General features: G+C 37.2%; 1 protein-coding gene across 1 annotated transcript in view; it reads right to left on the bottom strand.

Moving 5' to 3' along the window:
- The window catches only part of LOC106874002 (mitochondrial inner membrane protease subunit 2), a 421,447-nt gene extending 403,978 nt beyond the window's left edge, over nt 1-17,469 (bottom strand). The window contains exons 1-2 of the mRNA XM_089351430.1: nt 17,034-17,469; nt 2,784-2,907 (exon numbers count right to left, since the gene is read on the bottom strand). Of these exons, the coding sequence (XP_089207556.1) occupies nt 2,784-2,888 (105 nt within the window). The 5' untranslated portion in view covers nt 2,889-2,907; nt 17,034-17,469. The remainder of the gene's footprint in view (nt 1-2,783; nt 2,908-17,033) is intronic.
- Nucleotides 17,470-17,814: the final 345 nt, after the last annotated feature.

Here is a 17,814-nt window from a genome sequence, read left to right as displayed (position 1 = left end):
AAATTGTTGAAAAGGCGCCAATTTTGAAAAAATATGCTTTGAGGGGGCAACAGTTGTTTCTTTACTCTCCTATTAACTATGTCACTGGGCTGCAGGCATTGCTGTGTGGTTAAGATCTTTGTAATTATATGGTTTTGGGGTATGATACCACAGCACAGAATCTTAGCCAAATCTACTATAGTTTTGGCTATCTGTTTAACACCACCACTTGGCTCTTAGGTGTCTTCAGTAGAGTCTATTCTATTGCAAGCATTCAAGCCAGGTCTCAGATCGGAGAATAACCTCTTCCTTTCCTCTAACCTAATTATTGGAAGCTCTTTGGTCAGATATATGCAACACAGTACTTATTTGTCTATTCTAGAGACATAAAAAAGAAAGCACAACATAAATTACAAGTCCAGCTTTTAGACCAGTATAAACATAAGCTTAACCAGAGACACAAAAAATACACGTGCGCGTGCATGTGTGTGTGATATGCCGTGCTTGAGAAGACTTGTCAAGCCAAGTGAAACCATAGTTGTGGCCAATGCCGGTGTCACATAAAAAGCATCTATTACACTCTTGGAGTGGTTGGCATTAGCAAGGGCATCCAGCTGTAGAAACCATGCCAGATCAGACTGGAATTTGGTGCAGCTCTCCGGCTTACTAGCACCAGTCAAACCGTCTAACCCATGCCAACATGGAAAGCAGATGCTAAATGATGATATATCTGTGTAGTTAAGAAGTCTGCTCTACAACCATATGGTTTTAGGTTTAGTCCTATGATGTGGCACTTTGGGCAAGTGTGTTCTACATGAGCCCTGGGCCAATCAAAACTTCATGAGTAGATTTGGTAGATGGAAACTAAAAGAAGCCCACTATGTGTGTGTGTCCCTATCCTTGTCTTGACAACACATGATAGTTGCAAATAAGCATCACCATCATCTAATCAGTGTCATTTGTTTCCAGCCCTCCATACCATAGAAAATCTCTTTCAATAAACTTTGTCCAACACATGCAAGAATGAAAAGTAAATGTTAAACCAATGATGAGATGTCATGCAAACAGAAAATTACTTTTCAGTTTCAATCCAAACATCCACTTTTTTGAGGGCTCAGATAGGACAACCTTGGTTTATTTGAGTATGGAATAAATTACACAAACATAAACTTTAATATAAAGTTTTTCATTACCTTCATAATCTTAAAACTGTGGAAGCGCAATGGCCCAGTGGTTAGGGCAGCGGACTCGCGGTCATAGGATCACAGTTTCAATTTCCAGACCGGGCGTTGTGAGTGTTTATTGAGCAAAAACACCTAAAGCCCCACGAGGCTCCGGCAGGGGATGGTGGCGAACCCTGCTGTACTCTTCCACCACAACTTTCTCTCACTCTTACTTCCTGTTTTTGCTGTGCCTGTAATTCAAAGGGTCAGCCTTGTCACACTGTGTCACGCTGAATATCACCATTAACTACGTTAATGGTACACATGTCTGTGGAGTGCTCAGCCACTTGCACGTTAATTTCACGAGCAGGCTGTTCCATTGATCAGATCAACTGGAACCCTCGACGTCGTAAGCGACGGAGTGTTAACAACAACAACAAATCTTAAAACTGTAATTTTAAGATGAGCAACAGGTCATGGGTTAGCTGAACTCAACATGACACCTAATGACATGGCCATCGTTTACATCCAATCAACTGGATGTAAACGATTTCATTTTGAAGTGAAAAGCCTTGGTGACATTCATTTTATCTCTCCAATCTCTTACTCTAACTTCCTATCAATTTAATTCTTCTTCACTCTTTCTCCTTTTGTAGAATGTCACTCCAACAAGGGTAATAAACACTTCATCTTTCAACTCACTCTCATTTTAATTCTGCTACTGTCACTTACAGTCTTTGTAGTTTAATAGACTCTGGCTTTCACACTCTCTTAACATGACAGGACCAGCAAATAAAAAGATTTTAAAAAACTGTATGTTCTTTTAATGCGAATAAACATTTTAGAGCAAGTTTTAAATGAACATGGTTGCATATAATTAGTTAATTCATGTGGTCTGGGGTGTGGCATGTTTCGGGTTAGGAATTAAGATCAGAAGTAAAGAAGAGGAGACGAGTATAAAAGATGTGGGTTATGACTTAGAATAAGGAGTTAGGGTAAGGATTAGAAGTTAGGGCTTAAAAGATTGGATCTAAGAGTGTTTGATACAAAAATGCATATATAATTAGTTAATGTTCTGAAGTGGCTGTGTGGTAAGTAGCTTGCTTACCAACCACTGCGTGGCACCTTGGGCAAGTGTCTTCTACTATAGCCTTTGGCCGACCAAAGCCTTGTGAGTGGATTTGGTAGACGGAAACTGAAAGAAGCCTGTCATATATATGTATATATATATATATGTATATATATATATATGTATATATATATATGTATGTGTGTGTCTATGTTTGTGTGTCTGTGTTTGTCTCCCCAACATCGCTTGACAACCAATGGTGATGTGTTTACGTCCCCGTAACTTAGCGGTTCGGCAAAAAAGACCGATAGAATAAGTACTAGGCTTACAAAGAATAAGTCCTGGGGTCGATTGGCTCGACTAAAGGCAGTGCTTCAGCATGGCCGCAGTCAAATGACTGAAACAAGTAAAAGAGTAAAAGAGTAAAGAGTCTGTTAAATAGTTAGGATAAGGGGCTAAGGGTTAAGATCAGGGGTAAAATCTGGGGTATAGGTGTATAAAAAATGGGAGATAAGGAGTTATGGTTTAGAGGGTTGGATTTCAGGGACTTTGGTACAAAGATGCTACTTTACCTGCATTGATGCTCCTTCAACTTTTGCAATGAAACCTATATTGTCATGGAAGAAGATTACCATTGGCGCCACGGTAACAGCTGTTCCTAAAGCAACACGTAACATCTTTCTCTTCGGTTCACTGCTGTAAAAGATAGAACAACAACAACAACAAAACATGAGGAATAAACACTTAACAAAACATTTAAAATTGAATGCAAGATTACAAGATTACATAATTATATTCTGATTTGTTTGTTTACTTTCTGCATCTTTAGACTATGTATGCTATTTGAGTAGGGAGATAGTGGGGATGGGGTGAGGGTAGTAGTAGTAGTGGGGATGGGGGTAGTAGTAGTAAGGATGATGTAGGTGGTGATGGTAGCAGTAGTAAGGATGATATAGGCGGTGATGGTAGTAGTAGTAGTAGTAGTAGTAGTAGTAGTAAGGATGGTGCAGGTGGTGGTGGTAGTAGTAGTAGTAAGGGTGGTGGTGGTGTTGCTGCTGGTGGCAAATGTGAGTTGGAAAAGGAAAAAAAAAAAAACTCAAACCAAACCAAATAATCGGAATACTGAATGCAAAAGAAGATATTGGAGTGTCAGAGAAGTTAAAAGAATTATATTGACAGGTGTTCACTTGGTGGACTGTTACTGTCACCTGACTGGCTACAACAACAACAACAATAACAACTACAATAATAACAACAACAGCAACAACACTAACCGTAACAACAACAAGAGTAACAAAAAAGAACAACAAAACAACAAGGATAAGTGATTATTACAATGGTAACATTAATGCAGACATAAACATGGCTGTGTGGTTAAGAAGCTTGCTTTGCAACCATGTGGTTTTGAGTTCAGTCCCACTGTGTGGCATCTAGGACAAGTGTCTCCTACTATAGCCAAGCCCCAGATTGATGCCTTGAGAGTGAATCTGATACATGAAAACTGTGTGGAATCCTGTCATATATATATATATATATATATATATATATACGCCAGCTTAATTTAATTTGTCTTTAGTCAAAAGACAACTGTTGTTATGTCCTGTTATTTGTATTTGTGTAACATTCTCCGTTTTGTTTTTTTCCGTCCTTGTTTTCATATACATTCGCTGCTTTCTTCCAAGGAATCTAATGCTCTTAGCTTAGTTTTTCCTTGGGGCTGGCCAGATTGGAGCAATCTCAAATATAACCAGCCAAAATTGCAAAGATAATCTGGAACTCGACTGAGGAAAGAAAACTCCGAAAGACCCATCCTTGTTTTCTTTGTATCATCTATCTGGATGTTTTGTTGTCCCTTTTTTGTATCACCTAACTGTCTGGATGTTTTGAGTTCTTGTCCCATTTTGTATTTTATATAAGTTTTTTTCATTCTCTCTCTGTTTATTTTCTCTTATTCCTTTCCGTTGAAGAGTGTAGGCTCGAAATGTAAAAGACTTTCTCACTTTCCCGAGCATCAAACTAATACACCTGCTTGTTGTTCATTTTTTGTTTTTCAGTAAATTTCAACTATACATATATGGCAGTGTGGCAAGAAGCTTGCTTCCAAATCACATGGTTCCAGGTTCAGTCCCACTGCATGGCACTTTGGGCAAGTGTCTTCTGCTATAGCTTTAGGCTGACCCAAACCTTATGAGTGGATTTGGTAGACGGAAACTGAAAGAAGCCTGTCGTATGTATAGATGTATACATATTTACGTGTGCATGTCTTTGCATCTGTGTTTGTCCCCTCACCATCACTTGACAACTGATGCTGGTGTGTTTAGGTCTCCGTAATGGTTTGGCAAAAGAGATCAACAGAATAAGTACTAGGCTTACAAAGAATAAGCCCTGAGGCTGATTTCTTCAACTAAAACCCTTTAAAGGCAGTGCTCCAGCATGGCCACAGTCAAATGACTAAAGTAAAAGAAAATGTGTGTGTGTGTGTGTGTATGACATATATGTATGTGTGTTTGTGTCTGTGTTTGTTCTCTTACCACTTGATAACCACTGTTGGTTTGTTTATGTCTCATTAACTTAGTGGTTCAGGAATAGACACCAATGAAATAAGTACCAGACTTCAAAAAATAAATAGAAAAATAAAGAAATAAAAATAGTACTGGGGTTGATATGTTTGACTAAAATCCTTCAAGACAGTGTTCCAGCATGGCCGCAGTCAAATGACCGAAACAAGTAAAACAAAAGAAAATAACAATGACAACAACAACAACAATGACAAAAGCAACACTGACAGACACAACAATGACAAATTGTACAAGTGATAAAGAAAAGTAACAACAACCATTACAAAAAGACTAACAACAACAACACTGCATTTGTTGGAATGACAACTGAAATTACTGCTGGCAATGCTGTTTGTGGGTAACATCAATAACTAGAACAGCAACAAAAACAAGATAGTGCTGTCAAAATTATAAAGTAGTAAATGGATGACAAGTTTTTTTTGTTTCTTCATTTGTATTTTTATTTAAACATTTTATTTGTTTTTTTTTCTGTTTTTTTTTTAATCTCAGATGTAAAGTGACAGAAATCTCTTGCTAGTTTACCACTTTCCAGTGAAGAACTGGTATTGGAATTGGTAACTTGTCCTTGACCTGGAATGGCTTGTTAAAGAACCAGTTAGCACCATGTCAATGACAGTTACTGCAGTTTGTGGGGTTTTTTTTAACAATACCATTATATTTTGTATTTCAAGAAATGATCAAGAAATTGGAGAGGTTTTCAATGAAATAGATGTAACTTTGTTGAGTATTTCCACACACACACGTGTGTGCATGTATGACTGTATGTACACACAATTTATAGTTCAGAAAAACACCTGAAAAGACTACAATTCGGAAAAGAACTCTATACAGAAAATATAGAACATACACATACACACACACATGTGCATGCACGTATGTGTGTGCGTATATATATATATATATATATATATATATATATATATATATATACACACACACACACACACACACACACACACACACACACACACACACACACACACACACACACACACACACATCCTCTGGAAAAAGAGGAGTTGTGAAAATTATTCTCCTGCCTATATCTTTCTAACTACTTTTACTCCTTTATTCTTCTATTTTATTCCTTGGTTTTGGTTGGAATTAGGAAGGGCATCCAGCTGTAGAAACCAGGCCAAATTAAACTGGAATCTGGTACAGCTCCCCAACTTGCCAGCTCTGGTCACACTGTCCAACCCAAACCAGCATGGACAATGGACATTAAATGATGATGATGATATATATAATCATCATCACCATCATTTAACATTCCACTATTCTATGTTTGCATTGGTTAGACAGAATTTGCTGATGCAGATTTTCAATAGCAGGATGCCCTTCCTGTCACCAACCCACATCTGTTTCCAAGCAAGGTAATATTTTCTCGAAGCCAGACATGTTTTTTACAGAAAATTTGAAATAAACAACCTCACCTGTATAACAATGATGCTCATTTACAACCATCAGATAATGACTAGACAAGGGTACACACAAACACAAGCATGATGGGCTTCATTCAGTTTCCTTCTACCAAATCCACTCACAAGGCTTTGGTCAGCCCAGGGATATAGGGAAAAAAACACTTGCTCAAGGTGTTGCAGAGTGGGATTCAGTAGGCCTATGATCTAATGGTTCAGCTGTGACCAGCATTGGAAGCTGGTTTAACAACACCACTTGACCCTTGGGTGTCTTTAATGAAGTCCCTTCTGATGCAGGCATTTCAGGCCAACTCTCCTATCTGAGGACTATTTCCTCTAAAATGTCTTGTAGGGAATGGCTCTATTTCATTAGCACCCAGTCCACTCTGAAAAGTGATTGGCATTAGGAAGAGTATCCAGTCATGAAAACCATGCCAAAACATACCTCACTCATACTGGTGCCACATAAAAAGCACCCAGTCAACTCTGTAATGTGGTTGTTGTTAGGAAGAGCATCCAACTGTAAAACCATGTCAAAACAGACAATGGAGCTTGGTGCAGTCCTCTGGTTTGCCTGCTCCTGTCAAACCATCCAACCCATGCCAGCATGGAAGATGGATGTTAAATGATGATGATGATGTGACACACTTTTAATGATGATGTGTATCATTTGTCTTGCTTGATATCTGTTATTTCATGCTTGCATAGGTTAGGTAAGATTTTTACAGCTAGATGCACTTCCTGTTGTCAATTCTTACCTGTTTTTCAAGTAAGGGATTTTTTTAATTCAAGAAGAATCCAAGAGCACAGAGCTAGCAAATGATTTGTTGACAGGAAATATCAACTAACATCACCAGTTGCAGGCTAACTGGAAAAGATAATATCACCATCTATAGTTCGGCATAGTTTTTGTAAACATTCACACAGACACACACACGTATATGAAAGCTAAGAGACAGATTTTGAAAATTTGGGAAGGAAGGTGGAAACAAAAAGTATTAACCAGTAAGTAGAACGGAAGTTAGGTGTCAGGTACACTTAGAGATGTTCTGCCACATGAAAAACAGAGACACCAGGTATTCTAGATTACAAAACAGTATGTCAGGGAAAACAATGATGTCATTAGTAAGAAGTGTATCCAGAAGGATAGAGCATACTTGCTCTATATACTGGTATCAAGAAAGAAGTCGCCATGATAGATCGCTGACCAAAACATTCAATTTTTTTTCTCCGTGTTTTTCTCCTTGTTTTCTCCGTATTCTTTTTGTTGAAGAGCGTAGCTCGAAACGTTAAAGACTTTCTGTATTCCCGAGCGTTAAACTAATACATCTTTTTGTTGTTTACACCACCTGTCCTCGTCTGTTGTTGTTTTTTTTGTAAATTCTCCCAAGAAGCATGGAAGTGCTACAGTGAAAGGAATTCAGTGAAGACAATGCATGGAGTAAAGGGGATCAACCTCATGTTGACCAACAGAGTGGGCAGCAATACAAGTTGACAGCAGTATAGTAAATAAAGCAATGAGGGATATGATGGTAGGAAAATCAGCTGGCCCATATAGAATAATTGCAGGGTACTCAAAATATGTGGAAAAGTAGGACACATGCTTGTCACCAAAATAGTTATGAAGATAATACAGGAAGGTGTCATGGCAAATAGCTGGTATAGCAATATCATTGTAAACTGCTATAAAGGTAAAAGAGATGCATCAGAAAGAGGAAATTCACAGAAATCACATTATTGGGCCTAGCAATGAAGATATTGGAAAGAGTCATAACATAATCGATCAGAAGCAGAATTAAACTAGATGAAATGCAGTTCAGCTTTATGCTGAGAATAAAGTAGTAGAGGTGTTATTTCCCTAGTGAGGTAACTGCAGGGAATAACTTAGCTCAGAGTAAGCCACTGTACCTAGCATTTGACAGGGTGCCGTGCTCAGTATCTGATGTAGTCAAAAAGTATCAAACCTTGATTTTTTTTTTGCACAAAATACTAATGTATGAGCAAAATTCTCATGGCTGTTGGGTGGCTACGTCCTTCCTGTGCATGTTCAAAAATTTTCGTGACTCATAAAGTGAGAGTCAATAATAAGTGCAATAATAATAAGCATGAATGTGGGAGTCCATCAAGGTTCAGCCCTCAGCCCTCTCTTATTCATCATTATCATCCTCCAGGCCTTCAAAAATAAAATCAAGATAAACTGTCCCTGGGAACTCATATATACTAATAATCTGGTTCTTAAAGTTAAATCTATAGAAGAATTAGAAAAGAAATTTCAGACGTGGGAACAAACCTAGAATTGAGAAGCCTCCTATCAAATTTGTCTTACCATAAAAAATTTTTTTCGACGCTCTAATGATTCTACCTGCTCATTACTTATATTAACTAATAACACGTCTTACTGTTCTATAATAACCTATAAGAAATAATGACATGTCCCTTGGTGAAAGAAAGTCATTAGTTTAAACCCTTATCCAAGGTTAAATGAAATCAGCTTCAGCGGTAAAATTTAATATTTTTATTTCTTGTAGATTTTTTAGGGGAATATTCATCAAGAATCCAATATATGCTGGTGAATTTGCTAAATTGATAATATGGTAAAAATATCGCACATAGAATAAAGTGAAAAACTTCGGTAGACAAGCGCGACACAAAGGCAAGGGAGATAAACGTCAAAATATAATATACCCAGTTATGCCCCTTAAATTACCAATTACATAGCTTATTTTGATAGTGAACTTTCTTTTTATTTATTATTTATGCGCCCTTTTAAAGCCTAGCCAGGCTCATGGGCCCGGTTTCCCGGTTTCTATGCCGTATGTGTTCCTCCCCAGCTGGACGGGATGCCAGTCCATCGCAGCATTACTCAAGAAACAGGAAGAAAGAGTAAGAGAAAGTTGGGGCGAAAGAGTACAACAGGGGTCGCCACCAACCCTGCCGGAGCCTCGTGGAGCTTTTGTTTTAGGTGTTTTCGCTCAATAAACACACATAACGTCCGGTCTGGGAATCGAAACCACGACCCTCAGGCCGCGAGTCCGCTGCCCTAACCACTGGGCCATTGTTTACTTTGTTTTTAGTCAGCAGATAGTGGCCATGCTGGGGCATTACCTTGAAGAATTTTAGTCGAACGAATCGATCCCAGTACTTATTAAATTTTAAGCTCGTTATTTATTCAATCGGTCTCTTTTACCAAACCGCTAACTTACGGTGACGTAAACACATCAACACCGGTTGTCAAGTAGTGGTGGGGTACAAACATAGGCAGAAAGACACAAGCATGCATATATATATATATATATATATATATATATATATATATAAGGTTGAGGAGGGTATTGGATTTAACCAAACCCAAAAAGATACAGGTAATACCGAGTAAGTGCTGTATACCGACTAGTTATGCCCCAGTCGTTGTATGAACAGGATTGGGGATTATAAGTCGTGTATTAGCGTGTGTATGTATAAATATATAAAAGGATAAAGAGAGCAATGGTAAAGTTGGAAATATATTTTATGGATAGAGTCTTATATTTCCAACTTTACCATTGCTCTCTTTATCCTTTTATATATTTATACATATATATATATATATATATATAAAGAGACCGATTGAATAAATAACGGACTTAAAATTTAATAAGTATATATATATACGACAGGCTTCTTTCAGTTTCCAACTACCAAATCCATTCACAATGCTTTGGTCAGCTCGGATCTATAGTAGAAGACACTTGTCCAAGGTACCACGCAGTGGAACTGTCCTGGAACCATGAGGTTGGAAAGCAAACTTCTTATCACACAGTCGCGCCTGCGCCTGTTACTGTAAATTTAATTTTTGGTTAGATGACATTATGTCTTTGATTGTCGAAGAAGGTGACTGGAAAATTAACCACTCAGAGTTAAAGAACAACGATATGGGACTTCAGATGGCAAGACAAAATAAACGCCAACGCTGACTTTCAAGATACCAATTTGCCGAACATGGTTCTCTTGAGTTGGGTCTATTTTCGGTCTGAGACATTGTTATATACGTTGACAATCAGGAGAAAATTTTATGTACCAAGTCATTTCAGGATAGTTACAATTATTATTTTTTTTTTTTTAAATTAAAGGGAGGTAACTATGCAAAACTAACCTGTAGCTGTCTTATTTTTTCAGTCTGAAATAATGTTAGGGAGTTGATAAGCAGAAAATGGGGAGAAGCACCAATTAACAATCATTAAAGATTAAAAAGGTCGATTAAAAAAATATATATATATTGAACAAGAATGACCAATAAATGGCTGAAAGTCAGATAAATGTGAAGGAAAATAGCTTCATCTATAAGTTATGTCCTACGATATACCCTGCAACACCGCAAGAGGATAGATCTCGTGTTTATATCGATTGGTACATATAACTCTATATTGGCAGGGTCAGCAAGATATAACAGTGTCAGTTCATTGATTGTGGGTAATAATCTACGGCAGAAGTTTTGTTGCGTTTCTGAGCAAAACATTTCATTCAACATTGCTTCATGCATTCATTCCCCAAGGATGTTATCAGCATGTGTGCGTGTGTATATGTCCGTGCGTATGTGCGTATACGTGTGTGTGTGTGTGTGCAAACGTGTGTGTGTGTGTGTTTGATCAATGACATCAGATATCCCTGAGTGCAAAACTATCATTGAAAAGAAATGTATATGGAAAGATAGTAGCACACTTGTCCTCATAATGAACAAGGAAATGTCATGAAAGATTACTGAGCGAGGAGAATGTATGGTAGAGACGGAACCTTCCCCAAGTAGAACCAACAGAAGTTTACTTCCCTTTTACAGACGGAAACATTAAAAGGTATTTACAGCAATTTACACTGGTATATGTAAACGTGCACGCACAGAGACACATATTCCTTCTCTTAACGGAATTTTGGAATAACTCTCAAGTTAAGCTACATTTTTGCTTGTTTCTTCTTTAATAAATAACCATCATCATCATTTTAACATCCACTTTTCCATGCTTGCATGGGCCAGAGGAATTCATTGAGGCAGATATTAAATTACCTAACTGCTTAATCAATAAATATCTTCTCATTCAAAATCTCTATAATTTCTCAATCAATCTAATGCTTGCTATGTATATGTAGGACTACACGTTCCAAAGAGTTCTAATGACATAGAAATGTGCCTAGAGTTTGTCACCATGTTTACCAGACACACTCTACAGCACGACCACATTCAATCTTTAATCAATTTGGATTTCAGAGTTGCTTCCCTTGACATGGCTGTTCAATTAAGAAACTAGTTTCCCAACTAATGGGTTGTCCGAAAAGTTCGTGCCGATTTTCCAAAAGGTTCTTCTCACTCAACTCATGTGGTACCCAAACATCGTAGCGATTTGTGTACTCAAGCTTTACCAGGTCCTCATGAAAGACGGATTTTGATAGGTTGAGGCTTTCTGCCAATTCTCGGGTTGTGTAATGTGGGTTATTCTCAATGACTTGATTTGGTCATCATCTGTAGTGGATGGTCTGCCTGATCGCTCTTTATCAATAAGGCTACAATCTCCAGCTCGGAAGCTTGCGAACCACTTCCGTACAGTTCTTTCGGATAAAGAAACATAACCGTAAACTGCGCATATTTCTTTGGTTGCTTGTGAGACATGTTTCCCTTTACGGAAAAAGAAAAGAACCAAGTGCCGAAAATGAACTTTCTTATCTTCCATTTTAAAGGGTTACAGAATTAACACAGGTTATAGGAACATAAACTTTCTTCCAAGAAATGATAGCTTAAACTATGCTCTAAAAGGAGGTGTAGTCAAATCCTATTTTATGGACTCAACCATGTTCTAAAATAAGTCGAAATATGAGTATATGTATGTTTTTATTAATATCTAGCAGAAGTAACAGAGTGACTCAACGTCCGAGAGTTTCGTGCGTTAACTATATTTATTTTCATCGATTTAAGGTCCACTTTTCCATGTCCGCATGGGTCAAACGAAATTTTGTCGAGGTGGATTTTCTACGGCAGGATGCCCTTTCTGTAGTCAACACTCACCTGTTTGTAGGATAGGTAATATTTCCCCATTACCAGACATCATGTGATGTAAAGGCAAGGAGACAGAAACACGCGCGCGAGCAACAGGTTTCTTTCAGTTTCCGTCTACCACGTCTACTCACAAAGTTTTGATCAGCCTAAGGCTATAATAGAAGACACTTTCCTGAAGTGCCATGCAGTGGAACTGAACTCAAAACTATGTGACTGGACAGCAACTTCTTACTACACATACATGTATGTGTGTATATAAATGTGCGCGCGAGTAAGAGAAAGAGAATGGTCCCATGTCTTGACATTACGCGATGTTTGTGAACGAGCGTCAGTTTCATGCAAACTATGTCATTTAATGTTAATCTTCCGTGAAAAATATGTCTGGCCATGCGGAAATATTACTTAGCTTGGAAACAGGTGAAGGTTGGTAACAGGAAGGGCAATTAACCGTTGAAAGTTTGTTTCAATGAATTCCATCAAACCCATGCATGAACTGAAAAGTGAACAAAAAAAGAAACGACGACGAAAGTTGTCAATTAAGTATCTCGATGGCGGCGAGCTGGCAGAAACGTTAGCGCGCCAGGCGAAATGCTTAGCGGTATTTTGTCTGTCGCTACGTTCTGAGTTCAAATTCCGCCGAGGTCGACTTTGCCTTTCATCCTTTCGGGATCGATTAAATAAGTACCAGTTACGGATCTTTTTTAAAACGGGGGCCACATTTTTCATTAATGTTTTACGTAGTGTTTTTGGTACCGAAAGACTTTCAAACTTCGTATACTTATCTATTTTGTGTTATAGAACAGAAAAATATTTTTGGATTCGAATTTATTTCATGTAAAAAATTGTCTTATTTCGATAATTTCAACCAATCACTGACGTCCATTCAGCCGATATACATTAAGTGCCGACTACATAAACAAACGATTCTTCGTTTTATTTGCTTTTTTCATTTTAAATTTGCTTTAACCCTAACCCTAACCCTAGGGTTAGGGTTAGAGTTAGGGTTAGGGTTAATTGTTTCAGAATCGTTTGTTTATGTAGTCGGCACTTAATGTATATCGGCTGAATGGACGTCAGTGATTGGTTGAAATTACAGAAATACGACAACTTTAACATGGAATAATTTATGGATTTCTTTTTTTTTAAAGAAGACTAAGAGAAAAAGATGTTTTATATGACACATTCTACCAGTGTTCCAAGTTTCAAAGTGTTTCGTTAATGAAAAATGTGGCCCCCGTTTTAAAAAAGATCCCCAGTTACGCACTGGGGTCGATATAATCGCCTTAATCCGTTTGTCCTTGTTTGTGGGCAGTAACGAAATAGAAGTATCTCGTAGATAAACAGTACTGTCTAGAAACATGGGGACGGACGGACAGATGACACACAGGCTTCTGCATAGTTTCTGATTGGGTCCGGGGCACAATGAGGAGTTTTTACTGCATTTTAGACTGAGAAAAAAAAATTTTTTTTACAAATGTTCACTGCCTTACAAAAACTATATCAGCTAAGCAAATGACCTTCCCTAAATGCATTAAAAACACCATAACATATTCAGGACACTGTTTCAGAAAATTATCACCGTTCTCTTCGAGCATATACAAGACAAATTTACCTGGGGCAAAATGAGTAGTCCAAGGTAAGGTAAATTTATATCTTCAATACTCCAGAATTGCATTTGGAAACAGTTTCATACACATCAATATCCGTCCTTAGACATCAGAATCGGAAATGCAACAAGAATTTTAAATATCTAAGTCAAAGGATCATGGAGAATGGCACATGATATGAAACTAACGAAATTCGACTAAATCAAAAACGTAACATAAAATATTCTCTAGAGCGTCTTCATAATCTGCTAGAGTGGCTCCCTTCACGATATATTTATGCACCTTGCAGTTAAAGAGAAGAAATTATTGAAATTAGTTATTACTCATTTTACCCTATTTTAGACATTTTTTTTGTGTGTGAAAATTATCAAATTAAACATTAGTGAGGGGGAGGAGGAATTGACTTGGAATCCAACAGAGAAAAGAATATTGATTGTTAAATACCAAAAATTATCCAGATATTTACTTAGCAACTTCAATTATAATCGGTTCAAAGATGAGGAAAAATTCTTTGAAAAAGAAAAAGTACCCGTCAGCTGAATATATCCCAAACTCTCTGGACTTCAACAACGACAATTATGCTGACCAATTTTTACTTTTGAATATAATGTAGCAATACAAAATGATGATGCAATACTTATAATGTCATGATTTGAAACGGGCAAAGAGAAAATAAGGAGAAATCAGAAATTATTCACTTTACCCCCATCCCCGCACCACTAAATTCAATTTACAAGGTGACAGCAAAAGACACTTGACCAATGTGCCACGCAACGGGATCAGGCCTAAAGTATAATCTTGCTAACCAAACTTCTTAACAACAGAGTCATTTTATTCGTTTATTTGAAGGGAATTTAGCAGAAGGCGTCAACAAAGAAAATAAGTCAATACTAAGAAACAAGACACAACATAATCACTAATGTCATGCCTTTAAAGAGCTGGACTGACTTTTTTTTTTTATAGCTAACAAATCTCAAATTACCATAGAGAACTGGAGGAATGGTTTATGGGCAAAGAAACAAATATGAAGTGAGAGAAGAGAGATGGATTGCCAGATAAAAAAAAAAAAAAAGAAACAGATATAAGGGGAGAGAGAGAGAGACTGGGTACCTCGGGACGCCTTGCTCTATGAAAATTAAAGTGCAGACTAGCATACTTATTGCTGACAGACAAATTAATGATTAGATAAAAAATTAAAAAAAAGAACAACAGAGTAACTGAAAAGTATTTAGACTTTGACTAGTATTCTCGTTATTATTATAAAAGAAATTATTATTGCTGTTTTAACTTGCGCATTTTTTTTATAAACGAAAATCATTTACTAGTGTTAGAGGCGATCTATTTATTTAAAGTTTTGGCACTATCATGCTATTAGCTGTCAGAAGTGAAAGTGCTCACTGCTAGTGAAGTATCTGTCTGCCTGCCTGCCTGTCGATTCTTTGGCTACTGACAGCTAATACCATGACTGGCCGGAGCGAGCTATATGTCTGTCTGTCTGTCTGTCTCTCTATCTATCTATCTATTACTCGAAAGTTCGCGCGTCCGCGCTAGCTAGTCGTGAGTGGTCGATCCTATTATTTTTAAACTTCAAACTTCATTTGTTTTCTATTTTGATAAATTCTCTCTGTTGAAAATTATATTTTTATATTTTAAATAATTTGCAATTTCAGGAAATATGTTTTTATATTAAATTTGTGTTTTCTACTCACGACTAGCTAGCGCGGACGCGCGAACTTTCGAGTAATAGATAGATAGATAGAGAGAGAGACAGACAGACAGACATATAGCTCGCTCCGGCCAGTCATGGTATTAGCTGTCAGTAGCCAAAGAATCGACAGGCCAGCAACAGGCAGGCAGACAGACAGATACTTCACTAGCAGTGAGCACTTTCACTTCTGACAGCTAATAGCATGATAGTGCCAAAGTTTTTGCAAATTAGAAAACAGTTGAAATATCAACAAGGGAGGATTTTCCCTCAACACCGCTTGAACAACTTTGAAATTTGTAAACTCTAATAATATTAGTAATTATTTAGAAAGAGAATTTTAAATGGAACAAAAATGGATTGAGAGCAACTTCATGACACACACACACAGAGAATCGAACCCAGACCGAGAATTAACCTCAACTTTCCGATGATTTCTGCAACAGGCACGAAACCACGGATCTAAAGACGAGTTAAAACTATGAAATTATGATGTTCATTAATGAACTAAAATGTTTCCGACGGGATATCGTAACTGTTACTTGGACTCCGTTGCCCAAGAAGTCGAACACATTGACCGAATACGGTAAGTTCGTGTTGCGTTAGAAAAATGTTTTGAGGAGTACCCGTCTTTTGACTGAGATGTGACAGTCCAGTTGGTCAGCAAGTGAGTGTGTATGTTCTAAACCATGAAATATAGTCGATAGGAAAATGTTCGTTCGAATTCTAAAGAATTGGTTAAACGTTTGATACAACTCTAGTAGCGGATATAGGCAAAAGCTAACCAAACTACAACAAAGAGCCTCACAATCTACAGGAGCCCTCGAAATAATTAAAAGCCTACGATTTCAATTTTTGCGTAACCTGGAATGGAATTTTTTAACAAAGGGCCGCCAAACTTTTATGTTGCTTAGGTCCTCGACGGGTCTAAATCTGGCGCTGTCTAACTCTGAAGAAAGTATCATATTTTCTAATCAACTCATATGTTGTCTTTGTTGATGCAATTATCTGGTCACCTTTGATACAGGGTAGGCAATAAATAGAACAATAGCTTATGTTTAACTTTTCAGACCCCACACCCTTTCTCTTGATTTCGTAACTGAAAAATAATTTCGCTGTTCTGACTTTCTTTCATTCTGTTTATCTGTGTCTCCAAATCTGTTCGAAATCTTATTGTATTTCATAAATTATACTAGTTTCGTATGTCGATAATTGTCCTCGGGAAAGACGACGCTTGAGTTTAATGAGAGAAAAAAAAGACAATGTTCCTCTAATACTTCTCTCGTATTCTTTATTTTTCACATTATATACAAAAACAACGTTTGGAAGACGAAAATAATAACAAACCGCATTCTTGAAACTAAGTCAAAATATAATAGATGACGTTAAATAAAATTCCTGAACTACTGCATTTAATATATTTTTGCAAAAGATGTCTGAGAGAGGGAGAAGTTTAAAACGGAGCGGGAGAGATGAAAAGACATAACATACCTTTAAACTGAAACCAGACAACAGCACATGGGTTTCCTCTACTAATGCTAGGCCTCACTTACTGAAGAGTTACAAACCTTGTATTATTTACACATCACTCAGGCGAAAAAGATCATGCTCTCGTGATCGGTTCGATTTTATGTTACAGTAATTTGTAAACATTCTAATCGTTTTATCAGTTAGTTGCTGAAATTGCACTATTAAAATATTTCTTTTAACATACAATTAAATAAAATGTGGGGATGGCTGAGTGGTTTAGAAGTTGACCTTGCAATTGAAAGTTCCAGAGTTCGATCTAATTGTATGTTTTGTTGGGTATAGACTTAGTGTGTCTCTGGTTTTGTGAGTGAAATTAAGTAGACAGAAACTATGCAGAAGCCTATTGTAATTCAAGAGGTCAACCTTGCTTATACGGATTCTACCTGAGAGTTACATTAAAGTATATTTTTTCTGTGAAATATTCAGTCACATTCATTGTTGGATTCGACGGAAATTCATTTATTTATACATATAATGCTGAATTGGAGACCCTTGAGATTTTAGGTGAAGAGTTGTTGAAAATATCACTGGGCGGTTCATAGTATTTGCTACCCAAGAGCCCTATTCCTGCGCATACACACACACACACATATATATATATATGTATATATATATAGGTTCAAAAAAATAAAAAGACAACAAAACAACAACAAAACACAACGTGAGGACGTGATACAGATTATGTTACTAGACGCTCGGGAAAGGAAAGAGAGAGAACGTGTGTGTATGTATGCAATTCCCT

The sequence above is a fragment of the Octopus bimaculoides genome, chromosome 4, assembly GCF_046866305.1.
Source record: "Octopus bimaculoides isolate indiv1 chromosome 4, ASM4686630v1, whole genome shotgun sequence".
Lineage (NCBI taxonomy): Eukaryota > Metazoa > Mollusca > Cephalopoda > Octopoda > Octopodidae > Octopus > Octopus bimaculoides.
Note: the sequence above shows the minus strand (reverse complement) of the source record. Positions and strands in the feature narration are given on the sequence as shown.